We start from the raw sequence: 27,739 nt of genomic DNA on the forward strand, positions 1-27,739 counted from the left end.
ATGACAAGGAAATACCCATTCTTAATATCAAAAATTGAATTTTAACTAGCAAAAAACATAATTAATAATATATTGAACTGCATTTTACTAATAGAATTCCACAATATCTGTCATTCGCTCCTGTTCAAAATACAATTACAGATATCTATCACGAATTTATTATTAGTTAATATTCCAATTCCGCATACTGTGTAAGCTATGAACTTCTTACACATAAAAATTATAATTTGTGATATCTATGATTACATTGTTACTAGTCCAAATATCCATTCCAGAAATCAACAATTACATTCCAACTAGTAAAAATGCTAATTTTGATATCTGTAAATGTGAGATTTGGTATTACAGATATCTATAAGTAATTTATAACTAGTTAAAATTCCAATTTTACATTTAAGCTATGAAGTTCTAGTAAAATGTTTTTATTTTTTTTTATATATTTTTTTATATATCTATGATTACATTGTTACTAGTCCACTTATCCATTCTGGATATCAACAATTAAATAACAACTAGTAAAAATGCTAATTTTTGATATCTGTAAATGTTTTTCAACTTGTGAGATTTGGTATTTAAGATATCAATTAATTGAAGAGTAATTGAAAATATCTTAAAATGCTTTCTTACTAGTTACAACAACATTATAAAAATTTGAAATGAACATTGCCACTAGTGAAAACCAAATTACCTATACATTATAGTTTTTTTCTAGTAAGTAGTACATTGCTGATATGTGAAACTGGAAATTCAACTAATAAGAAATTAATTTTAGATATCTGTAATCTTATATAGTAACTACTGACATACAGTACTTGTGACAACTTCCCCCTGTGACAACTAGCCCTGCTGTCCGTTACATCATTGGGACACAATGGAGGATCATTTAAATGCTTGGTGGTGTAGAAAGTTCTTTAATAAGTTTGTCTTGTTCCTGTGGGACACTGACGGACTCCTTCCTATAAAGACAACAATGACAAAGAAAATGAAAATGGAAAATAATTCATGAATAATTAATTATCTCCTAACTTGTTGCATTCCTCCTGGGACAGCTGGTAAAAAAATGGGGTTAATTAGTCATTAATATTAAACAAACGAGTCTAACAATTAAATGGCCATGAGATGAGAGAATAGAGAATGTGACGGACAAGTTTTAGTAACTGTGCGATTGAGCTAACAGAGTATTCAAGACAAAGAAAGACAAAAAGAAAAATGGAAATAAAGTGAGAGACAAATAGAGATAGAGGCGAAAGATGTTATGAAGCGAGAGGACTGTTTATTAAATTGAAAGCCAGTGTGTTTTTGTCACGGAATTTTGTCACAATTTCACTCGATTTAATAACTGTACAGCAATCTGTAACATACTTATGTTCCTTCTAATATATATTTCCAACAGCTACAATACCCTTAATGTATTTGTGAAAGACAAGCCAGATCGTTTTTCACAAGCAAGAACCACTGTATAAATAAAAGTATGGTTTCTGACGTGAGCCAAAAAAGTGTAAATATGGGGAATAAACAGTGTTCGGTGTGGCTTAACAGAGAGAACGTAGATTCCAGCCTTTCCACCATTAATAGCCCATATCTCAGACATTCACAGATGTTGATTGTTTGGATATCGCTCAAACTGATTGTATTAGCAGCTCCAGGCAACATCTGAGTCCGAGAGGGGTATAACGCCACTGTGTTTGAGGAGATAATACACTAAGAGAAGCATGAACAGGTTGTTTCTCAGAATACAATCGAATAATACATTCACACTGAGGTGATTTATGAGACCAAATAGATTTTATCAGAGTTAGCAGAGGACTCGGCTGGTTAGATGATTTATCACATTCCTGAAGACTATGATCTTTTACCTCAGTTTCATTGTTATAAAACTTTACACAATACAGCTTCTTTTACCAAGTAATAGAGGTAGGTGGTATAACCTAAATCTTGTATCACAGTATCAGCTATCTTATATCACAGTACGAGTGTATATCACATTCTAATTATTTTAAGTGAAAATTCTATAAATCAAATAAGCATGTGGTAATGTCCAATGAATTAATTTCTTTACAAATGAAAAGTACCCATTTTTATTTTTTTTTTGGAAATTGATGAACAGCAGTGTTGGAGAGTAACTCATTTTATAGTAGCGTGACAGCAGCTCAGCTATTTTTGCAAGATTGTAGCTTTTCCAGTAACAAGCTACATTTTCCAATGAGTTGCGGTGTATTGTTACAAAACACTACATTTGTCACAATGTATTGCAAACGCAACAATGGAGACGAGAGATCAGTTCTGCTCACCTGAACCATCCTTTCTATTAAATGTAGTGCTGGGAATACCAAATTAATATTGAATTTAAATAAATCGGTTCTTTCAGAAATTTCTCCATTTCTTAAGTGTATAAAACGTGAAGCAGTCCTGCCCACGATATATCAGAAATTTCTACTAGCAAAATCTTATTGGTACAGTTCTACTGTTGAATTGGTATACCCTCATATCTCCCAGCTTTACCAAGAAACATAATGCTTCCAGAAGATATAGTTACTATGTTAGGCCTAATTAGAAACCTTATAAAATTGTCTCCCCTGGAAGCCAGGACGTCTCATGAACATTGAAGGTGAGAGGAAGGTACAAGGCGTTTCAAACGGCAGATGCTGCGAGTCAGAATTGATGTCTTTAGCTGATGATCCTCTGGTTTTGAACCAGCTGTTTCACTCTTAAATAGATTAATGTCAATCCACAACTGATGAAAAATGTGAGCTGTGTTCCCCTTCGCCTTCTCACGGCACCCTCCTGACAGAGTTACACACCAGGTCAGAGGAAATAAAATCATGAAAGACAGAGAAGCACAAGAGCAAGTTCTTCATTAAGTTTCCTCAGAAGCCTTTTGTTGAAAGAAAGACACTGAATAAAATTGAAGCAGTATATCTGCCGTTTACAAAAAGAATATTTTTTTAGAAGTGTAAATATATAGCTGTTTTGTCTTTGAAAACCTTTATTTTGGGATGTAAGTAATGCGTGAGCTCTGGGAAGTTCTTTTTTACTTTAAAGACAACATGAAGTCAAAATTGACCCTATTTACTTGCCTAATAAATATATAATTTGTCTTATTGTGCACAACAGTGGATATTATTCTAAAGACACAATATGTTGTTTTATAATCGTTTATCAAAATTTACTATTACACAAATCTCCGGAAAACTTGATTCGACTGGTCATTCAAATTATTCTGCGGTTAAATGGGCGGGGGGAAAATAATATATTTTGTAATATTAACCAATAATATCATTGCTTAACATGTTTCCATTTCAACAATCCTATCAAATACATTATGGCTCTTTCTTACATGTAATTTGAGTATATACATGTACATTCAGTCATGTAATGTTCAAAATGTTTAATATGTTGTTTGAAATAAAAACAACAGATTTATCAAAGCTTTGCAAAACAAAACAAAACACAAAGCACATTTTATGAAAGCTTTTCCAAAACACCCTATTTCCTTTCTTAATAAACAACACTTGTGTAATTGTGCACAGCAGTGCAAATTATTCTGAAGAAAGAAATAGAATTTCATAATCTTTCATTAAAATGTACTATTATGCGACTCTCTGGAAAACAACTTGTTTATTGATAAATTACAGCAATCCGTGGTCAAATGGGCATGGCAAAATAATCTATATTATAATATTAACCAGTAATATAATTGCCTAACATGTTTCCACTTCAACAATCCTATCATAAAATGACGGCACTTTCTTACATGCAATTGGAGTATATGCATCGCATGCAGTTGTGTAATGTTCATAATGTTTAATTGGTTGTTTGAAATAAAAAGCTTTGCAAACCAAAACACACACACACACAAAATAAATGTAAAAATGTATTTATTTACAAATAAATGTAAATAAATAAATAACAAAAAACAAAACAAAAAACAAAAACAAATAAAAAACAAATTTTATGAAAGCTTTTGCAAAACAAAATAATTCTTAAAGCTATATATATATATATATATATATATATATATATATATATATATATATATATATATATATATATATTTAGAAAATATATATATTTTATTTTATCCCCTTTTCTCCCCAATTTTTGAATGCCCTATTCCCACTACTTACTAGGTCCTCGTGGTGACGCGGTTACTCACCTCAATCCGGGTGGCAGAGGACAAGTCTCAGTTGCCTCCGCTTCTGAGACCGTCAATCCGCGCATCTTATCACGTGGCTCACTGTGCATGACACCGCGGTGATTCACAGCATGTGGAGGCTCATGCTACTCTCCGTGATCCACGCACAACTTACCACGTGCCCCACTGAGAGCGAGAACAACTTAATCACCACCATGAGGAGGTTACCCCATGTGACTCTACCCTCCCTAGCAACCGGGCCAATTTGGTTGCTTAGGAGACCTGGCTGGAGTCACTCAGCACACCCTGAATTCAAACTCACGACGAGTGGTGTTCCTGATCCAAAGAGATTGCGAGAAAGTGAAAATGCACCTCTGGATAACACTGCTGATAGCAATGTTAGTCAGAGGGACAGCAAAAGACACGAGGAGGTGGATCAGTCAGAAACCAGTGTAGGCCTAATGGACAAGGAAACGTCATCGGTGAGAGAGGATGTCACTCACCCGAATTATATTTATTAATAGATAAAACAAAACAGCAGCAGACACTTCGTAAAAAAAGTGTTTATCACATATGGCCACAGTGTTGTTAATGCACAGGCTGAACAAACTGAAACTACAGCTAGAGTATTTCGAACAGCCTACAAGGAGGCAAAATGCAATAGACCTGCACATGGAGTTAAATGGCATTAATATGGGATACATCTTACATTCTAATGTAATGTGTGCCAATATCCAGGAACATATCTCATCAAAAATGAGAAGAAAACTGTTTAAAAACATAGTGTAATGTGCCCTCAAAGTAAGCCTAATTATTGACGAGGCAACACGCTTCAGCAAGAAAAGTGCCCTGATCATTTACATGAGACTGCAGTTACATGACATGGACATGCCTGCCAATATATTTGTGGATCTGGTAGAACTAGATGATTTAAGTGCAGGGGGTATTGTTTACAGCCTACAATATTGTCTAGATAGATACAAGTTTACAAAAGTTTTCCTCTCCAAAGAATTGACTGGCATAACAAGTGATGGAGCATCTGTGATGTTTGGATGTAAAAGCGGGGTTATAGCTTGAATGCAGGCCCTGTTCCCCGATGTCACAGGTTGGCATTGTATGACTCATAGACTTGAGCTTGCCGTGAGTGAAATGCTCAAAGAATTTGGAGCAATCGATCATTTAAAAATCCTCATGAATAAGCTTTACTCACTTTACCACACATCCAACAAAAATAGAATGGAACTGAGAGAATGTGCAGAAAGTCTAGGCATTCACTTGCACAAAATTGGGAAAATTCTAGACACTCGGTGGGTCGCATCAAGCTTCAGAACAGTCAAGACAGTGTGGAAAAATGGCCCACACTCCATAAGCACTTCAGCACAGCAGCTGGTGATGCCTCTCGTGACAGTGTGACTCACAGTACCTACAGTGGTCTTGCAGTGCGTGTATCCTCTCATGCTGTTATTAACAATTTGGGACTGATGTCTGATGCACTTCAGGAACTTTCTGAGTTGTTAGTTGAACCAAAAAGAAGATGCACAATAATTGATACACACAAATCTATTCTATGACAAATATGAGTGGATGACGCTATGTCAGATCAGCCTGAACGACACACAGTTATAAGCCAAAGGGCAATGCAAGAAAATTCCTTCCAATGACATGTTGAATACAGGAAAATCTAGTGACAGGATGATAGACCACAAGGAGTTTTCAAGGCTGTTGCAAGGAATGTTGAGAACAGTTTATTGTGTGAAGGTGGATGAGCACCAGACATAACGGGGTACAGCAAGATGATCAAGCAGTTGAAAGTACTCTATCCCCAGTATTGGCCTGAAAACACAGGGGCATTTTATGGAGAGAGTGAAGTTGAGTCCCTTTACAAGTGTTTTTGGATTGACGGTCCCCGAGTTGTATTGCAAGCTTACAGGGAGTACAAGGACAGGAATGGAAAAAGGTCTCAAATGAACTGAACAAACTCTTCAGGTCCATCAATTAAATTTCCATCTCTAGCACGGAATGCGAACGCGGTTTCTCAGATGAACTTGATATGTACATTGAGCTGTGCCTCGCTTCACATAAAGACAATTTCTACACTGCTCTTTCTAAACCTTGTTGGACCGCCTTTGTGCAAATTTAAACCAGAACCTTATGTTAGATCTTGGACTGGTAAAGGTCATAGAGATATGACTGACACACGCTGCAAAGTTCGCAGTAGGGAGGAGGATGACAAAAAATGATTTAAGAAGTTGTGGGCTCTTCTTGAAGATTAGGCTTGGTAAGTGATTTTTTTTAACATTTTATTTATTTATTGTTTTTTCGTGGCACTAAATTAAATGTGTAAATTGGATGTCAATAGTTGTGGTTCATAATAATCATACACTGTAAAAATTATTCTGTGCTTTAGTAGATTTAATGAAAATGAAACAAAATGCATTTCCATAAGCCTAATTTATAGGTGAAAGAATAATTTGAGATGCCAGTCAGAGGAGCTTGTACATGCTATGCTATAGTTGGGGTCCCTGCATTGCATATACTTATCCATGGGTCAGTGTTTAATGACATCATTGTGTGATCCAGGAAAACTGAGGTTAGATCGTCAGCATTGGTCTCAACGCCTCTTAATCATTGTTTTTGATCCGGCAATTCTTCATTTACAAATTAAGCACTGACGACAGTGCACATTAATCTGAAGAGAAAAATATTTTTATTTTTATAATCGTTAATCAAAATTTACAATTACACGACTCTCTGGTAAACTTGATTATAATTAGTCAATTTCACTTTTTAAAAACGATTTTGTATTACTCATGCAGCGCTGTTCCTCAAGCAGGTTATATTGTACATATGACTATCACAGGACAAACTAAACAGCTCCACTTATTTACTCATTATTAACCACAATAATTTAATGGCAATCATCACCCACAAAAACAGCCTTCACTCACCCATCACAGCCAACGTGGTAGCTTTTCGTAGTTCTTTTCTTAAGGTGTCAATCACGTCGAGGCCACTCCCATCCAGATTACACCTATTTATGGTTCCGTTTCCAGAACTTATCCAGTACAGCTTGTTGGACATGTAGTCTATTGAAAGCCCTAAAAAGATAAAGAAATACAAAAGCATATTAATAAAATAATCCCAAAACTATATGGTTATATATTGTTTAAATTAAATTCCAAGGGACGTTTTGGTTAAACTGATTTAAATGGCAAAGACATTGGATATTGTTTTATCTAATGACTATCAACACAGATTTTTGCCTACAGAATGTCTGGTTACTTCAAATCTGTAATTTCCCTACAGCAAGCCATGTTTATTTGTGGGGGAGCATAACCAATGTTCAAAAAGTGATAACAATGTCTGTTTCTTTTTTTGGAACAATCCCTTATTCACTTAAAAATGATAACTCCTGTTACTTAGGATTTGGCTCAGGCCATAATTACAGGGAGATTTTTGCTTTAATTATGAGTAGATGGAAGATGGGAAAATCTCACAGAGGTCTAACAATACCTTGGGCTACTTCTCAGACCAAACTAATATAGATATAATGGTTTAAAAAGACACAGCCTAAAGAAAGAAGAATGATTAACTGGTGCCCTCTTTCTAACGTGCAATTAGAGTATATGCATGTACATGCAGTCGTGTAATTCTCCTAATATTTAATAGGTTCTTTGAAATTAAAACAACAGATTTATTAAACTTTTCAAAACAAAACAAAGCAAAAAACATTTTATCAAAGCTTTTGCAAAACAAAACAAAAGGAAAGCTTTTAATCAAAGCTTTTGAAAACAAAATCTTTTAAAACATTTTCAAAACAAAACAAAACAAAACAAACAATTTAAAGACTTTGCATAACAAAACAAAACAAAACAAAAAAATATCAAAGATTTATCAAAGCTTTTGCAAAAAATATATATTTAATCAAAGCTTTAGTAAAACAAAAGCATTTTATCAAAGATTTATTAAAGCTTCAGTAAAACAAAACAAAAACATTTTATCAAAGATTTATCAAAGCTTTTGCAATAATAATAATAATTAAAAAAAAAAACATTTTTTATCAAAGCTTTAGTAAAACAAAGCAAAAGCATTTTTCCAAAGATTTATTAAAGATTTAGGAAATAAATAAATAATAAAAAAAAACTTTGCAAAACAAAACAAAAGCAATTTATCAAAGATTTATCAGAGCTTTATCAAAAAAAAAAAAAAAAAAAAAAAAAAAAAAAAAACTAAAGCATTTTATAAAAGATTTATCAAAGCTTTTGCACAACAAAACAAAAAGCAAAACAAAACAAAATGATCAATGTTTCTGAAAGTGAATTATGAAAATTTACCAACTGGCTCTTTTTGGTTCTGGTGCAAAATCTTAATGTTACTGCCATCCATGTTTGCCATGTTTATCGTACTCCCATCCGTCCAGAACATCTTCCTGCAGACCACAAGAAACAAGATACATTCAGAGAGACAGACTGAACTTCAAAATGAAGGATGGCGCTCTGTCACTTTAAGAGTCGGGACTTATGTGAAGGCCAGGAGGTAAAAAAATAAATAAAAATAACTTTATCTTCAGAATCACCACAAGTCAGAAAACAATCAAATAAAGCTGTCTCTATCTTCCTCATACATCTTGATGGTGCACACGAACCTTTGTGACAGATGACTTTAATAAATGTCGACAGGGTCGAAAGATGAAATGAAAAGACAGCTGGTGGAAAAGTGTAACACAAGGGGCATAGATCACCGGAGACATCAGGATGTGAAATGAAATAGACTGAGAAGAACAACACATGCAGTGTACCGTGGTTAAGATCTGTCTATGGATTACACCATTCTGCTATATTAAATCTTGTGCAAACAATGGCTAGCAACTGGCTTCGTTTTTAATTGGGTTGCATGCTTGGAATCATAATGTATGCTAATTATTGAGCTGTCATTGACCAGCACAACAAGGGTAAGATAAATTTCAGTTTTTGATTGGCTGACGACCAGTTTGGCTTCATTAAAGACTTAACGTAGCTATACCAATTTGTCATTCTTAATCAGCTCCAAGAAAATGACTCTAATAACTTCAGTAAATTGTGAACACTGAAAATAGACTGAGACCTGTTGAGTAATTAACATTTTAACTGATGTTTCTTATACGCCACAATGAAGGTAACGAAAGTGGACAACTGAATGGAAATCTAATTAGGTTTCTTACCAGATGTAATGTAGATGGAATTTCAACCAAACATAAACTCCTCTGTGATTGCCGCCATGTTGTGTTTTCATATGACTCCGTAAATTGAAAGTTTAACACTTTACTGACAGCACAGAGTCTTCTGAACTGAGATCAGTCAGTTTAAAAATAAATTACATTATGCATTACGTATAGCTAAGACAAAATACAACGTCCACACAAGTGGACATGGGGTTGCATGAGGTTAAAATAGTTTGAACTCTGTTACCCTTTAGATGGATGTAGGACGAGGCACTTGGGTTTATCCATGCCGTGAACAACAGTAGTTTTGAGAGATCCATCAAGACGGGCGATGTTAATGTGGGTCTCGTCGTTGTCTGAGCTCATCCAGTACATATTTCGGGACAGCCAATCGATAGCCAGGCCACGGACATTGGACAGGTCTGTAAACAAATTGTAACATTGCATATTATCAATGAATAATCTGTAAATTCCAATATATCACAAGCTAGGATAGGAAAAAGCATTTTAACATCATACAAATAAAACACTTCATCTTTAAGTAAATTGTATTTATTTAAAAGAAAAATCTTAAAACTTCATCCAACTCTTCTATTACTAAACCTAAGTAAATTCAAAGATATATTATTAAAATACCATGGCAAAATTGACCCCAACATACCTCCAGACATGACGGATTCAAGTTTGGTTCCGTTGATGAAAGCCCGTTTTATTGCTTGGGTCTTCACGTCGGCCCAATAAATCCTTTCGTCTACCGTGTCATAATCCATTGCCGTGACTTCATCGATATCGGGTACGGTAAGTGCTGTGATAATATTAAGGTACGGGTTGTCTATGTCCACTCCTCGAATCTCAGATCTCCGAGCGTATAATAGAAATTTCTTCACACCTGTTCAGGTATACAAAAATATAAATAAAACAAAAAACAAAACAAAAACAAAAAAACAATGGAAAATTCTGAATTTAAAATTGGGTCCTTTTCAGATTATGAGTTGGAATTTTAATTAAACTGGCCACACCCCACATGATGTTAAAGTTACACAACAGCTGAATTTCATTAGTCCAAAACACTGATTTGCAACAAAATGTAATAAATAATTTATTACATATGTAATAAATAAATATTATGCAACTTTTCTGGAGATATACCATTTGTTGTGTGTATGATACATTTTTTGTTTTTTTATAGACAATTCATACTGAAAAATTAAATGCATTTTTCTTTGCATGTCATTCGATATTAATTCTTCTTTCAATTCAAATGACAACTGCATTCTGTTTGCTATCTCATTTCAAATTCAACAACTGAATTGGAACTCAAAAGGAATTCCCAATTAAATTCTGAATATTGCACCACACTGACAATAACAATAATCGTTGATCTCCTGCCTCTAGGTCTCTGAAATAATCTGACCTAAATCAATTGACAGGACAGATATTATCAGGGAAATTTAGATTCAGTGCCCTCACAAAGACAGTGCTATAAAGACATTAGAGTCAAAGGAGTCATACTGTAAATTCAACTATGCTGACCTCTAGAGAGATCTCAGAGGCAGCTGTTAAACTAAAATCTCCATTTCAGTCTGTAATGAGTTTAGGTAGGTCACAGAAGTCTCCTGATACACGCTATTATTATTCTAATATCAAACATTCTGCTTTATATCGTGTCCATTCAATTGCGGATCACCCATTTTTTTAATCATTCCGAGTCTGTACTGTATAGAAAATAGCAGATGGAAATTCTCTCTTTTTTTTTTTTTGGAAGCTTAGAGGAAAAAAATGGGTCATATGTGTTTGGAATGATGCGGGACTGTAAATCATGACATAATTTTCATTTTTGGGTGAAGAATCCTTTTAAATTACACTTTTTAAAGCTCAGCAGACAGGTCAAACTCACCTTGGCAGCTTCGGTTGTTGGCCGACAATTTCATGAGATGTGGACAGAAGCAAGATGCAGAACTATTATAATTTATAAGACAGAGGTGAGAACATGGGCCTCTTCCTCTATTACGATCACATGGGTTAGAAGCTGAGAAAAAAGTAGAAAAAACATTTACACAAGAATATCTAAACATCCATTCTACATATTTTACTTTACAGGCTAATTACTTAGTACTAAAGTGACTTATTATAATGTCTTGATTATTGTCAATTCCGTAGATTTTTTGTTTTAGTTTTTTTTTTTTTTTTTTTTTTTTTAATATATATTTTAAACACATTTTAAAGCTGATGCTATAGCTGAAGGTATGTGTGTCATTTATAATTTCTTAACTTCAGCTACTAAAAGGTTATGCAGTTTGTATCGGTGCACACAGTTCCCTGTAAATCTGAAAGTACTCTGCTTAACAAGTGGAATATATGGACACTGTGCTGAGTAATTAGGCCCCTTATTCCCTTCCTAACAATCCCAGGATTTGTTCTTGCTCACAGCAAGGTTGTTACTCTTCACCTCTAAATGGGACTGTAAAACCCCACAGATGCAAACTTGGGGCATGAAAAACAGTTATAATAAATTCATCCTTAACTGAATGAGGAAAAACTGCATTTTGGCATTATTACATGTAGTTACATGGTAATAACATATAACTACATTGTTATAACATAGTTATGACAGAATAATCATAATACAGTTGTTCCAGGCCTAATTAATACAGTAATCTCCCTATTGTCACTCTCACTAAACAATTCTGACATATATAAACAGGAATGTGGGCCAGATATAATGAATGCCTTTTTAAATGCAGACAAATAATGGAAATGGACATGGAATATCCCTATAAACAAACTCCAAAAACAGGGTAAAGAAGGTGATGGGAGTAAAAACAAATTAGTTAACCTGAGCCTGGACCACCAACAGAAATCTGAAGTGTGATTTAAAAAAAAAAAAATTTATATAGGATGTAGTTTTCAATTTAGGAACATACATTTGGTTTGATAACACATTTCTAAACGTGTCTGAATTAAACTAGTCATATTCCTCATCAACACATCTCATAAAATGCCTGTGAGGTAAATTAAAAAACAAACAGATTCAAAGCTAGACAAGACAGGTCTAAAAATAATTCTAAACAGATTCACTCAGATTTATTTTCATCAAATTTCTTGTCATTAACATCTCCTTTTGAAGGATTATATGCAGTTGAAAGTTGTTGCTATTGTTTAGAGCTACTTCAATTTTTTTCAGAATAGACATTTAAAAAATCATGGTCACAAAAAGCCTTCCGCACACATCTGTTACAGGAGGAAGTTTGGCGTATCGCTCAATCCAAACTGTAGGTTCATAGCCACCAATCATTATCTGGAATGTTTCTGCCTGCCCATTATAAGTGATTAGCTGGAGTCATCAAATAACAAAGAGGCTCTTAGCACCATTAAGGGTGCAATTTTGTTTTTGGCGGATGATGCCAAACCCGATGTGATGGCAGAAGGCTGATTCCTCTACATCTGGCAGATGTAAACCCAAGGGGAAAGATACTGGACAGACATCACAGGCTGATTCAATTGTGCTTTATTTATTGGCCATTTTTGGCTCTTTCATACTTCATTGCCCAAACGGTGAATAAACTCTGTTAGATCAATTAAAAGAGAGTAAAAGGAGGTGGAACAGATTTTGAGGGCACTTGTTCGGTGTCGACTGAACAGATAATCAAGACAGTACTCAGCCTTAACAAATATTTACCATGGTTTTACTACAGTGATGATATTTTAACCATAATATTTGTAGTAAAACCATAGTAATAATATAGGAAAACCAAAAATATGGTAGTAAAAATCATTATCTTTCTGCCAAAAAATCATGGTTATAACAGTTTTACTATAGTAACACCATGGTTAAATGGTGGTACAAGTACCAAGGTTTAAAAAAAAAACAAAAAAAAAAAACATGCCCTTACGGCAAATTAACCATGGTGATACTGCAGTAAAACTAAATTGTTTTTGCAAAATGATTGATTTAAAAAAAAAAAAAAAAAAAAACTTTACAATCATAGTTTGGGTTTTCCTATACTACTATGATTCATTCAAAATTACGTTTTTCAGCTCAGGTTAACAAAGAACCCTCTTTATTAGAACCATTTTTCGCTCTTCTTTGGAAGAAAAAACAAAACAAAACCTCCTGATGTTGCATTATAGGTTCTTCTTATCAGCGTACTGGTTTATGTTTTCTACAGGACTAAAGAATAAACAACTCTTTGTGGATCTTAAAAAGGTTCTGCTGTGGCAACACTGTACCTATCTACCTATCTACCTATCAGACTCTAAAACCCATTTGGTTCTAATTGGAATCTTAATTTTAAGTGTATTTTAGTTTTGTAAAGTATGGTCAGAGAACAGAAATTAGTATGTTTGGATCTTGTAGCGTTTGACTTCCATATTTTAGAAAATTATGTTTAATCAAAGAAATCTAAATCATGAGTACCGAAGGGATTCATGACATGACAGCTTTGCAGACAATTAGTCCCTAAAATCTTCCAGTGAGAAATGGAAATGTGCCAAAATTGTGTCATTGTATGCTATTGATCCGACTCGACAACTTCCCTCAGTCTAGATCTCGTTATGTTCTATTGGATCTCTCAAATCATCTTCCCTCTGGTTTGTATTCAACGTTGACATTTTTGGGAGACTATGTACACGGTTTCTTACTCTGTGGCTGCCTGCTGGGGTGGAAGACCTCTAGGTCGAAGGGTTGGGCGCTGGTTTTTTGGATGACAGTCACATTGGCTCCAGTCCATTTGTTGGCTTTAGTCATTGTGTTGGTCCTCCAATCGGTCCAATAGACATTCCCCCCAAAGAGAGAAACGGCGAAGGGGTGAGAGAGAAACTCGTGACCTCGAAGTATTTCAATCATCCCTGTGCCATCATATAGAGCAGAGTATATAGCGTCAGATCTGTGGAGAGATGAAGAGTGATCTTTGTAATCACCACCTTTATCACAGTATGAGTATTTTAAATTCAACATTAAATCAAAATTGACCCAATATACTTGGGTCACATTCCTGATCTTATTCATCAATGGACTCTTCAGTGAAAGATAACATATATTCACCAGTGAGCCAAAACATTAAGACCATTATGCCTAATATGCTGTATGCAATGACAACAAAACAGCGCCCACCCGCCAAGGCATGGACTATACAAGACCCCTGAAGGTGTCCTGTGGTATCTGGCACCAAGATATTAGCAGCAGATCCTTCAAATCCTGTAAGTTATGAGGTAGAGCCACAGTGGATTGGACTTTTGGTCCAGCACATCCCACAGATGCTCAATTGGATTGAGATCTGGGGAATTTGGAGGCCAGGGCAACATATTGAACTCTTCATCATGTTCCTGAAACCATTCTTGAACAATCTGTGCAGTGTGGAAGGGTGCATTATTCTGCTGAAAGAGGCTACTGGCATCAGGGAATACCACTGCAGTGAAGGGGTGTACCTGGTCTACAACGAAGTTTAGGTAGGTGTCACATATCAAATTGACGTCCACATGAATGGCCGGACCCCGGGTTTCCCAGCACAACATTCACCAGAGCATCAAATTCACTCCACTGGCTTGTCGTCTTCCCACAGTGCATCCTGGTGCCATCACTTCCCCAGGTAAAGGTGCACACGTACACGGCCGTCCATGTGATGTAAAAGAAAACAGGACTCATCGGACCAGGCAACATTCTTCCACTGCTCCAAGGTCCGGTTCTGATGCTCGGGTGCCCATTGTAGGTGCTTTAGATGGTGGACAGGGGTCATCATGGGCACTCTGACCAGTCTGCGGCCATGCAGCACCATACGCAGCAAGGTGTGATGCACGGTGTGTTGTGACACATTCCTCCCGTAACCATCATTACAATTTTCTGTGACTTGTGCCACAGTAGATCTGTTGGTTTGTACCAGATGGGATAGCCTTCATTGCCCTTGCGTATCGATGAGCCTTGGGTGCCTAACACCCTGTTGCCAGTTTGTGGTTTGTAACTCCTCGGACCACTGTCAGTAGGTACTCGCCACTGCTTACCGGGAGCATCCCACAAGCCCTGCTGTTTCAGAGATACTCTGTCCCAGTTGTCTGGCCATAACAATTTGGCCCTTGTCAAAGTCGATCAAGACTTTACTCCTCCCCTTTTCTCCTGCATTCAACATGTTGACTATGAGAACTGATTGTTTGCTTACCATCTAATCTACCCATACCTTGACATGTGGCCTTGTTAGGAGATGATCAACGTTATTCACTTCACCTGTGAGTGGTCATAATGTTTTGGCTCATCAGTGTCTATATACAGTATATGTATTCTTTCACCTAAAAGTTCCACCCTCATTAAATATCTGAAAAACCTCAGAATACATAATTAAAAATGGTTTGCGAATGCAATTTCACATTGTGGGTTCCTTCACTTTTTGACTGATAAATTCCCATGACTTTTCCATGATATTTCTATTTAATTTATTTATTGTGATTACTGGATAAGGCTTTTTAAAAATGATTCAAATTCAGACTGATTCACTAATGAATCATTCAGCCTGATTTGTAAACCTGTTTGACTGAACCAGATTCAAACTCAAACAACTTACACAAAAGATTGATTTGTTCAAAAATCGGACATCACTATGGCTTACAAGCAAATTTTACACAAAAGAAATATTAAGTTGATTACATAGTTTTAACCAAGCATCTGAAGAAAATTGTATGTTCATTTTAGACATTTTTATTCTTTTAGTCTTTTTACATGACTTTTTTACATGTGGGAACTTTAAATGTTGACTTTCACAACATATATTTTCATGCTAACAGTAACAGTAAAATAATAATGCAATAAAACTTACTGAATATATTCTGCCTGATACTGGTAAAGCTATTTTATTAAAAGGACAGTTTACTCTAAATAATGAAAATATGCACCATCTCAAAATAGTCTTATGAAGGAGTTTAGATGAAAGCATCAATGCCTTAATGTTGAAAGAGCAGCAGTTGAGAGAAATAGAAAAAAAAGATGTTGTTGACAGAGAGAGAGAGAGAGAGAGAGATAGAGAGAGAGAGAGAAAGAGAAATGTGTGATCTGAATATAGCCGAGATGAAAATGAGAGAATTGATTGCAGAGAACTGATCAGATTATTCATTAAATCCAAGAATCTCATTATCTGAATATTAATTTGTGGTGCATTTGAAGCCAGAGGCCACACAAGGAACTGAACTTGGTAGATTGCACTGTGAAAATGCAAAGGGAGTGTTTATAAATGCATCAAGACAGCAACAATTACTATCATGCTTTGTAAAATGCAAAAAATACTTGATGGGAAAAATTATAATCTATACTAATAGTATGTCTCCTTCCGTCTGTCATTTTGTTGTCAACTGAGGTGGATCTAATATCAGTCATTCAACAAAAAGCCAATGCTTGAATTTGTTTTCAGCAACGGAATCCAAGCTTTTTTTTTATGTCATAAAGGGAGTGACCTAATCTACCCTGTACTTCCCGTCCATCTCTCTGAAAACATCTCTCTTTCTCATGGACTCGTCTTGCAAAAACAGTGTCATGAAATACTGACAGAACTCTCTTCCTTAAAAGGAAGAGTGCAGGCGTCCCTCTTACCGGGCATCTGTCCACACTATTCTCCTCTCTATGTGGTCGAGGGTGAGTCCGTTAGGCCAGGCGCCTGTGCCCATGTCCTTGAAAACCACATGCCGTCGGTCCCCGCTCATAGAAGCACCTTCAATTCGGGGAAATGTGGCATCCCAATCGGTCCAGAAGAGAGCACTAAAGACAACAAACTTTCTCAGATTAGCCACATAAAGATGTTTCCATTGCAACTAGCATTTAAATGCTTTAAATGAGGTTTAAAATGAAGGCTGCTTGCATACCACATCCAAATTAAAAACATCACCATTACTGCAATTACAAAATAGTTAGGAATGCATAATGGCCCAATTCTACTGTAATATACCTTCTGGAAATCATTTAAAAGCTCCTTTATGGGTGATTACACAGGTTCATTACTCTCCGCAAACCACCTTACAGAGCTATTAATCACTGGACTCATTCATTAAAACTATAAAGTGATTGAAAAAATGGTCTTGTTTGCTGTTTATATTTCTCAAAATTACAACTGAAAGGAAGAACACACCCCTGGCCTGGGTCCACAGCTATTGCCCGAGGGTGTTCCATACCGCCAGCAATGAGGGTGGCTCGTAATTCACCGTTAAGCTTGGCCACTTCGATCTGGTCCAGGTTACTGTCAATCCAATAGAGATTTCCAGCAATCCAATCTACAGCTAGCCCCTCAGGAGTTGCTAGTCCATGTTGGACAACCACCTCAATGTCTGAAACACCTGCAGATATAACCAATCATGATACAAATACAATTTGGTCTTGCTTTGTAATTTGAGCAAGATTGCTTTTTTTGAGATTTGGTAAGTGGTCTCAAAATTATTTTTACTTGGCTCGTTGTGCTACATAACACAGCCATTTCCTGGTGAAATGAACACTAGAGTTCATACAACAACAGTGACTTTCATTCACAAATTGTGAGCAAAATATCAGATTATCAGTTCATAAACACTTTTCACTTCAACACTTTTACTATAGCGCATGACTTGTAAGGTGATACTGTACATTTTAACATTTGCATTACATAAACAACTACATTTACCAGCTTGTTCAAGCCTGATCAAATTGCACAGTTGCTCAACTGATAGAGTGCACATGTGATGCAAAGGACTGGAGTACTGAAGAGCAAGTGTCAACACATGAGTCAAAAATACAAATAAAGCATCATAAAATGACGTGGTTGTTTCAGCAATTGCATTGTTCTTCTCACATTTGCTTTTTATGACAGTATCGGTCAGGTTTAGATTTAAGGTTTAGGGTAGGGTGGTTGGTATGTAGATTTAAAAATCAATAATAAAATCCATTTGTTCTATCCATTTGTTCTGCTGTGATCTAAGTGTAAATTACTCACACATTTTTTTGTTTTGTTTTTTGTTTTTTTAAGATGAAATTCTAACACATTCGGCACACTGGTATTGTTATTTGGGTGTAAAAAACAACAACAACAACAAAAAATGTAAGAAACACCTGGCATCATGCTGAACAATTCTGCTGAGAAACACTGACATAATAAAACACGGTACATGGTATAACAGCCTATTATTTCAGACCAATATGCCAATTTATTTATTTATTTATTTATTTTACATATTCCCATGATGCTAGGGACTAAATTGTCCTAAACATTATATTAGTTCATCAAAAACAATTAGAAGTATTGCAAGCAATACCTCCAATCTCTGACAGCTTCCCGCGGTAGATTTTGTCTTCTACGACATCTGTCCAGTACAGCAAGCTCTGACTAAAATGGAAATCCAAGGCAATGGTGTTTCTGAGTCCAGGTAACAACAGGCTGTAGTCACCCCTTTGCAGGTTAATACGGCGAATTTCATGCCTGATGGAAAAAATTATGAACGCCTCAAAAGGATCTACAAAATCAACAAAAAAGGCAAGACATTATTGTTAAAGTGAAAAAGAAAACACAGTGCAACTTGTACAGTGCTTTGAAATGCATCAATAAGTTTGCATTAAGTTGAATACTTAAATATATATATATATATATATTATTTTTTTAAAATCATGCCTTATAGACAATAATAATTCCTCGAAAGTTTCTACAAAACTGACAAAGAAAGAACGGCAATACATTCGTTGTCAGGTGAAAAAGAAAACGCATATCCCAAACAGTTTCACTACATTGCTTTGAAATGAATCACTAAGTTTGTTTAAAATTAACTTGTTGGTCCTATCAAATTATGAAATTTGTTCACATAGAATTAATTTGTGCAGAATTTTAATGTCTGATGAAATGATGAGCCTAATAAAATAAAGAAATGTAAGACATTATTGGTCAAGTGAAAAAGAAAACAACTTGTACAGGGCTTTGAAATGCATCAATAAGTTTAAGTTTAATGTGGACTATAGTTTATCTTATGAAATTACGAAATGAACTCAGTGGAGAAAAACACTCCATTCAATACTCCAAATACCTCTTTACAAGTCTGAAACTGGAGAGGAAAGGTGGATTATGGTATAAATTATAGCTGTCCATTTGAGCTCACAAAAAATAAAAGCATTTTGACAGCTCTCAGTGAAGAGGTTCAACTCTGGGCCGTGTGTAAAAAATTGTTTTTCTTTTTTATTAAAACATGTTACTTAAAGCCCTTTTCACATATCTTCCTCTCAGCTCTCATAAAGCGCACAAGAGTCAGAGCTGTTACATCTTTCTTGACAGAAATCCACCTTATGCTCTGTTTGATGCATTTGTGAGGTAAAAACAAAAACAAAAACAAAAAAACAAAAACAAAACAAACGCATACATATTAAACGTGCATTTTACACCTTTAAAATCAAAGCCTACTTCATATTAAATGTGCCATTCTCTGTCTGAGGGGAACACTGAACCAAGAAAACATCTGTTGTTGAAGGACAGAAAATAGGTTTTTAAAGTGTGGCACATACTATGTCAGGTAGGCTAAAATGTGAATAATACAAAAATGTTGTGCCAAGAGTGCAAAAAATTATATTGCTAAACGTTTATCAAGCAATATGTGTGCAAAAGTGGTAGTTCAAGAACTCTTGTTAATTATGAGTCCCAAAATTATTTACTTGTCATTTAGCAGACGTTTATCCATGCTATTTACAGCACAGTAATTGTAGGGTCATTCAGTTCCCCTGAAGCAATTTTAGGTTAATTGCCTTGCTCAAAGCCGCAATGGTAAGAAGACTGGACTGTAATCTTTGTAACTCTGCAATTTTTACGTCAACCCTATTTGATATTGGACATCTAACCTTCAAGTCAACATGAAATGGCATTTGCAACCTATTTTACTTCCGTAATAAGACATATTTCTGAGTGAAACAGGATTTTCAACCAAACAGTTATGTAAGATGGGACATAATTGTATCCAATTTGTTTTGACTGGATCATAAAGTGGGTGTTCCATACTAGAATTCATGTTAACCAGCATTAAATAACTGCGTTATCTATTGCCAAGATTGTATAAAAGCTGCATTACGTAGAACAGTGGCCTAAAACAATGTCTAAATACTGTACCTAGTTGGCTATTAGTTAACATTATCTAATAGTCTGCATGGAAAAGCACACTTTTTTTTAGACGAAAATAAATAGTGTTTCAGAAATTGGATCAAGTTTTGATGAAAACTATAAAGTTTGCACAAGTATTAAGGAAGAAAAGGGGCCAATTTTGATTTCATGTTAACCACTGGCCAACCATCACTACTGTATTTGTGTTAGCAACATTGCAAACATGCTACATTGTGTTACCTGTGCTGTGGCAGCTGTCTCCATCAGGTCCCAGACTCCAGCCTGGGTAACAGGAGCATTTCACATTGCTCTTATGTTGTTCACACACTTGACTGCAGCGCAGGTGTTTAGTACAGTAATCCAGCACCTCACAGGTATGGCCGTCCAATCCGAGCTGGTACCCAGCTGGACAGGAACACACCGCACCTTTACCCGGCACCACCGAGCACTCGTGACTGCAACCGCCCTTCCTTACAGAACACTCATCTAGGAGGAGAAAATGGGGAGGAGGTATATACTGTATATGACAGAAAAACACTGCTGAAAAAAAAAAAAAAAAAAAAGCCAAAACCAACCTTAGCTGAACCCCCATCAGTTTAGGTTGGTCTGTTTAGATGGTTTTAGAGGGGTTTAAGGCAATTGTCAGCTGGTCAGGCTGGGAGACCAGCTGGCCAACTAGCCAGACACAAGCTTAGCCATGCTAGGACACCAGTTTACACCAGCAAGAAAAAAAGACCAGCAACCCACTTTAAGCTGGTTGGTTGTAATGGTTTTTGAAGGGTTTTCGTAACTTTTGAGAGCAGCTTGGTAACTTGTGAGACCAGAGGACACCAGTTTTACCAGCAATCCACATTAGGTTGGTCTATTTTGATGGCTTTGGAGGCACTTCAGGCATATGTCAGCTGGTCAGCCTAAAAGACCAGCCGGCTGACCAGCTAAGCCAACCAGCAACCAGCTTGGTAAAGTTAGGAGAACCATTTAAACCTACTGAGACCAGCAAACCACCTTAGGCTTGCCAGGCCAGTCTGTTGTAATGGTTTTAGATGGGTTTTGGCCACTTATTAACTGGCCAGGCTGGGAGACCAGCTGACTGACCAAATATATCAGCAAGACCAGCAAACCACCTAAGGCTGGTTAGGGTGTTTCTTTCAGCAGCCATGCCATTATTTCACTATCAAGAAAAACAAAAACAAAAACAAATAACAGCTTTGACCAGCCGAAGATGGTTTTGCAGCCTGGCCAAGCTGGTGTTCACAGCTGGTTTAGCTGGTCAGCCAGCTAGTTTCCCAGCCTGACCAACTGACGAATGCCTCATAAACCTCTAAAACCATCAGAACAGACAAGCCTGGCAAGTCTAAGGTGGTTTTAACTGGTCTCCCATCCCAGCCAAGCTGGTGAATAGCTGGATTAACTGGTCGGCCAGATGGTCTCTGACCAGCTGACAAGTGCCCAAAACCCCTGATAAACCAACAAAACAGAACAGCCTAACCAGCCTAAGGTTTCTTTCAGCAGGGAAGGAAAGAAGCCATGCCGTTACACTACTTCTGAAAGAAAATAGCTGGGTCAGAACAGTGAGACTGCATGAAGCTGGTGATCAGTGCAGACTGATAGAATTCTTCAGTAGCCAAAAGGCTGAACAGCAGGGAGCCACCAGGGCTTGTAGAAGCCCGGAGGAGCCGAATAGGAAACAGAGATCGAAAGAGAGAATGAACAAACAAGGGATGGTTTGGTTCTCCCCTATTTGGTCCTGAAGGCTAAGTATGAGAAAGAAATATCTGAGGTACTCATTAGACATACTGTATGTTTCTTGGTCCATTAGTGCTCATTTGAGAGCAAGTGGAATCAATGGTGGAAAAACACCAAGACTCTATGGCTCTCTGGAAGACAAAACACACATAGGGGTATTCTTACAATGTATAGAATTTGTGTGTGTTTATGTGACTTTGTGTTTTTCTTCCAATGAAAGCCCAGAGGCACTGGACTCCAAGCATTTTTCCACATCTACCACTTCTTTTTTGTAGTTTATGGCAAAGGTCCATAAGTTAACAAAATAACTTTTGTGCCCGACAGAGGAAAGAAAGTCAAACAGGTTTGGAAAAAGATGAGGGTGAGTAATTGATGACAGAATTTTCATTTTGGGATGAACTCTAGCTTTGAGATCAGAGCTGAAAAAATTGAATATGTGATAAACACGGTATGAAAACACAAGATGTTTAGGTTATGGGCTAACTAGAGGGTGACTTAATTTACTTATGATCCAGCTATGGAGGCCAGGAAGGCACTCAAGGTAACACCACCTAGAGCAGGAAGCATAATCAAGGTTTAAAAGAAGGATCTAGCGCACTGATGGAGGATAATCATCCATAAACCTCAAGGCAGTTATAGCAGAGGAGTTCAGTGAAGGGAATAAAGACAGTTAAGAACATGATGGTAGTAAGGTGAGGGGAACAGAAATGGATCATGGAAAAGAATAATAAAAAAGAAATGACAAATAAAAGTGCATAACTTCAGGCTAAGGTAGAATTTGGCAATAGTAATATAGAGGATTCTGAACAAGAAGTTGTGAGATTCATTCTTTTACTGCAAAAGAGTGAAGTAACTAGTAAAAATAAATAAATAAATAAAAATAAATTTCCCTATTATGTCCCTGGCAAGGGTGTAGAAATAATGGGGGGGGGGGGCTAGTACTTGCTTGTTTTGATTATCTTTCTGTTTGCTTTGTTAGCGAATAAGACTTAGAAAAAAAACGTAGCTTCTTGGCTTCAAAAGACATGTAAATTGCACGCTTATTGTATGTACTATTTTTGTGATACTTCAAATGTAATTTTTGTCCTTTTAGGAGCTTGGCAGTATAAATCATCCACCATTCACTTTTACTGTATGGACAACAAAAGCTCTGAAATTCTGTTTGAATCACTTGGTCTAAGAGTAAATCATGATAATATTTTATATTTTCATTTTCATTTTGAGAAAATTATTCCTTTAAGAACAAATTCTAATTCACAAATAATAGCGTCCACAGTAGATGTAAGATATTGTCGCTGGAAATACAGTTTTCTTATCATAGGTTCCAATGGCGTATGTTCAGTTACAGACTCGAGTCTAACTTTTCAAGTTCCATGAACTCAGTTGGTAGGTTATCGATTGCTAGAGAATTTATTTTTGGAGATAATATGTGCTTTCACTTACTATTTTAGATCGAAATCAGATTTATGACTAGGGTTTCTACTCTGGTTGTTGAGTGGACAGTTCGGTTTCGAGATGCGTTTTCAGAATAAGCTTTCACTCACGGTTTCACGAAGATGGAAATCTTACAACCATATATGGCTTGCATCATCTACTTTTTAAAGCCACCTAACATTGTGCGTGCATGAATGGCTTTGGTTGTCAGAGAAATCACAGAGCCAGCGCGATATATGCAATCTCTTCACTACACTTCAAACTAAAAAACAATAGTGTTATTTACACAAATCTATGCTTTTGGACTCCTTTCATAGTTGTACATATTTTAACACTGTTTTCAAAGAATAAGAGGAGATACTTTACCTTGGTCGTGGTATTATTAATGAGCAGCTTCAAGTGACTGCCAGACAGCTGATGTAAATTAGTTGACACACTTCAAAACATAATGACGGGACATACCCAGTTTTGATTGACACTTCTCAAGGCCAATGGAGATACTTGTTAGTGTTGTACACGAGACCAGCTCATCCGAGTCCAAGTCCAGTCCCAGACCAGAATAGGTTGAGTTCGAGTCAAGACCGAGATGAGAAAAGGTTCGAGTCCGAGTCAAGACCAAGACCGGAGCGGGCTGAGTCCAAGTCGATACCGAAACCAGTAAAGGCTGAGTCTAAGACAAGTTTTTTTTATTTTTTTTTTATTTATTAAATGTATAGTTCAAAGAACTATTGACTCTAGGCGCAAAAATCAAATAAACCTAATTTATTATTTTCTTAAGCTTACGTTGGTTAAACAATATTGCCAGTTGAGAATTAAACATTGTATTAAATAAATTACACATTGTAGGTTAAGTGAACAAACTGGTATTTCAATTACGACATGTCAGTGTTAACAAAATGTCAGTGAAAAACTAAAATAAAAGGTTCAAAGTGCCTGTGTGGCTTATTATGGCAATACAAACTATAAACTTCATTCAAGTCAAGTAAACATTTCTGCTTAACAAAATACAGTATTACTGTACTATAACTAAAATGGGCCAGAAATCCAATCAATAATGTATTAAATATGACAATGTTTAGCAGAAAGTAAATATATACATTTACATAAAATTTGTTAACAATTTTCTCAATTACACTTCTATATTTCATTCATTGTAAGTCAAGTAAGCATTTCTGCTTACTTTTGACTGTGAGATTTTATCTTGGGGTATGCACAAAAAACTTTTTTTAGAAACCATTCGGTTCTGATGAGATTGAGAGAATTATTTTGACATTTTCTTTAGTATGTGTAGCATTCATGTAACTAATGGCTAAAGAATTTCTAAAAAACTAGAGGCCGTTCAGACCAACACAGTGCAATGAACTCAGAAAGCACATGTACGTTTCTGAGGGGTCTTTTTTAGATCTTTTCATCCAGAAAGCATCTAATACCTACTAAACATCTTAAAAAGATCAGATTTACAATCATTCTTAATTATAAATGTCTCAAAGACATTTGCTGAATGTCTTATTGATATCCGAGACATAATTATTGACATACATCTTATAGACGGATTGCAGATGAGCAAACAACATAAAATAGACGTCTTCCAGATGTAAACACACACATCAAATAGATGTCTGGATGTTGTATGTGTGCTATTAGGGAATAGAGTATAACACATGTGTCTTGAGTCATGTTTTTAACAGATGATGTTCTTTTTAACTTGACAAAATAACTAAGAGTAAGAAACTACTGCAAATTATTCAGTGAGATGGCAGTTCGAACTAATTGGACTGAACAGCCAATAGATTCAGACCTTTTTGCTAACCTGTTTGGCCATTTCACTGAAAAGAACAGACTCAGTAGAATTATTATTTTGTGAACTGGGCATCACTACACAGCAGACTGAAATAAGGGACAAACGTGAAGATATCTGACATCGTCAGTCAAAATGTTTGTCAAATAAGTCAAAGCTTTCACTGCATATTTTTATAAAAGGGACTCGACTGAGTCCGAGCCCACACTTGTTCAAGTTCGAGTCAAGACTGAGTCAAATTGCTCACGAGTCCTTGACAAGACCAAGACCATTAAAATAGTCTGGTCTCGAGTACTACAACACCGATTCTTGTTAAACAGAGCGATTAAACATCTTTTCACTGGTCATTTCTTTGCAAAATTCAAACAGTAGAAAGAGGTCATTCGGCCCATTCCATCAATGGTAAAAAAAATCGAAATTGATAAAAGTGGAGATGCGTGTTTATCATCAGACAGTGACGATATTCTTAGTTCCCCAAAGCCAAGAGCTCTTGGTGGCCTGATGGGCTTCATGTCACAGGGCAACATGTTCATTCACACATCCAGAGTACAAGGCAAATGCAAGGCTTCTTCTTTAGCCTACAGAAAAATAGCCTCAGGGCACAAACTTCCAAAGCCCAGGGAGATCAGGACAGAGCTGTTCAGTTCTACTCAGAGCTGTAAGTAAGTGAATACAGACAGGTACAAAAAATAGCCAATCCTTTTATGAGGTTCTGCCTATAGTCTCAAGCAATGTTAATGCTGAGCTGGATAAGCTGGTGCAGGCAGGTGAACTCTAATGCCTTATACAGCACAGAGTGCGATAAAGTTTTATAAGGCTTTCTTGCCTGTAACAGGGAAGGACCAGGTGGGTAAGCTCAGTGACAATCTGGTTCTCTTGAGCTGCAGGAGGGCGCTACTCAGCGTACTAACAAAGAAATAAATTGATGACCCATTTCTCTTTTAATTGTTGATTGTAAAACATTCTCTCTACAAATCTGGGAAAGTGATTTAGAGGGTCATTCATCAAGAATAGACCTATGATGTGTGGCCAGGCTTGTTATAGACAATATTTAACCAATCTCAGGAAATTATTGGATGTTTCTATACTTTTGACATTTATATTCATGTTTGAACAAGGTAAGTGCATTTATCCCTGCCAAAGGCTAGCAAGAATTCTGGTTCAGCCCAAGATTATTTTCAAGGTATGTTCAAGATACTGTAATTTACCAGGACATTGAAAGTGTGTTTAACGTTAATGGGGGTTTGATTGCCCCTTTTACATTGAATAGGGGCATTAGACAGGAATGTGACGTTAAATACCCATTTCTGGTCTGCTGAACCTGTTCTTGCAAGGATTTGGGCTACAGTTTAAGGCTTTTAAATTTTCTGCACTATTGTTTTATTAGAGGGCCAGAAATATATATAGATTCTAAAACTCATCATAGACGTAACTTGTTAAAGAAAAACAGCTTTTTAAAATTAGCTCTTTAGTTTGGTTTGGAATGAGTTGTTTCTTTGATTCTTGATTCTTTCTTTGTCAGGTTGAAAGAGTCAATATATAGACAGTAAAACTCAAACTCTCTTTCTACTCTCTGACAGCCCACTCTGATATCTGGTGATATTTCAGCTAAATGTCAAACGACAAAGGAGTATAGGAGAGCTGTTTTGGATGTTTTTATTGAATTTTGTTCACACAAGCTTCATTCTTATATTCAATTTGTAATTTGCTAAATTGACGTCCACTGAGCATTCATGAGTACATGAGCTAGTTCACAATTGCTCGCTTTCACTAGCGAACTTGCATTGATTAGATTTAAAAACATATAATACGTGGCATAATATGAGTGGCATGAACAATTAGGTATTTTTTTAAGTTTTAAAGTAAGGCAATATCCACTGCTATTGTACTGAAAAGACAGATGACTATCTTCATCAAAACATCACCTTTTTTGTCCTACATAAAAAAGAGAGTAATACGGGAGTAAATTATGACAGAATTACATTTTTGGGGGGAGAAATATTAATATGAGGTCATACAATGATTCTCTTCTCTTACATGGATCTTTAGAGGCTAGTTTGCAACCCTGTCTCAGCATATTACCTAGCATGTATCAGTCCGGAGGGGGATATGTGTGTGTGTGTGTCTATGAGGAGGACCCGGCAGATATACTTGGCTCTAAGCTGATACTCAAGTGCTACCCCATCTCACCTAAGGGAAGATATGTCTCTTTGAGGCTCTCCTAAATGAACCTTAATACACACTCACACACATCACACACCAAACACACTCGCCAAAATCCCCCAAACCTAGACAGAGCAACCCGGCTCATGTTCACACACACAAAATTTGTCACTTCATAAAAAGTAAGAATT

The 27,739-nt window shown here is 36.2% G+C and overlaps 1 protein-coding gene across 1 annotated transcript in view; it reads right to left on the minus strand.

Annotated features, from left to right (window-relative positions):
* The window catches only part of LOC127438065 (low-density lipoprotein receptor-related protein 1B-like), a 308,837-nt gene that overhangs the window by 168,887 nt on the left and 112,211 nt on the right, over positions 1–27,739 (minus strand). The window contains exons 22-31 of the mRNA XM_051693349.1: positions 20,648–20,893; positions 18,591–18,788; positions 17,438–17,642; positions 16,906–17,070; positions 13,977–14,221; positions 11,233–11,364; positions 9,997–10,224; positions 9,583–9,757; positions 8,470–8,564; positions 7,084–7,233 (exon numbers count right to left, since the gene is read on the minus strand). Coding sequence (XP_051549309.1) covers positions 7,084–7,233; positions 8,470–8,564; positions 9,583–9,757; positions 9,997–10,224; positions 11,233–11,364; positions 13,977–14,221; positions 16,906–17,070; positions 17,438–17,642; positions 18,591–18,788; positions 20,648–20,893 — 1,839 coding nt within the window. The remainder of the gene's footprint in view (positions 1–7,083; positions 7,234–8,469; positions 8,565–9,582; positions 9,758–9,996; positions 10,225–11,232; positions 11,365–13,976; positions 14,222–16,905; positions 17,071–17,437; positions 17,643–18,590; positions 18,789–20,647; positions 20,894–27,739) is intronic.

This window comes from Myxocyprinus asiaticus, chromosome 49 (genome assembly GCF_019703515.2).
Source record: "Myxocyprinus asiaticus isolate MX2 ecotype Aquarium Trade chromosome 49, UBuf_Myxa_2, whole genome shotgun sequence".
NCBI lineage: Eukaryota > Metazoa > Chordata > Actinopteri > Cypriniformes > Catostomidae > Myxocyprinus > Myxocyprinus asiaticus.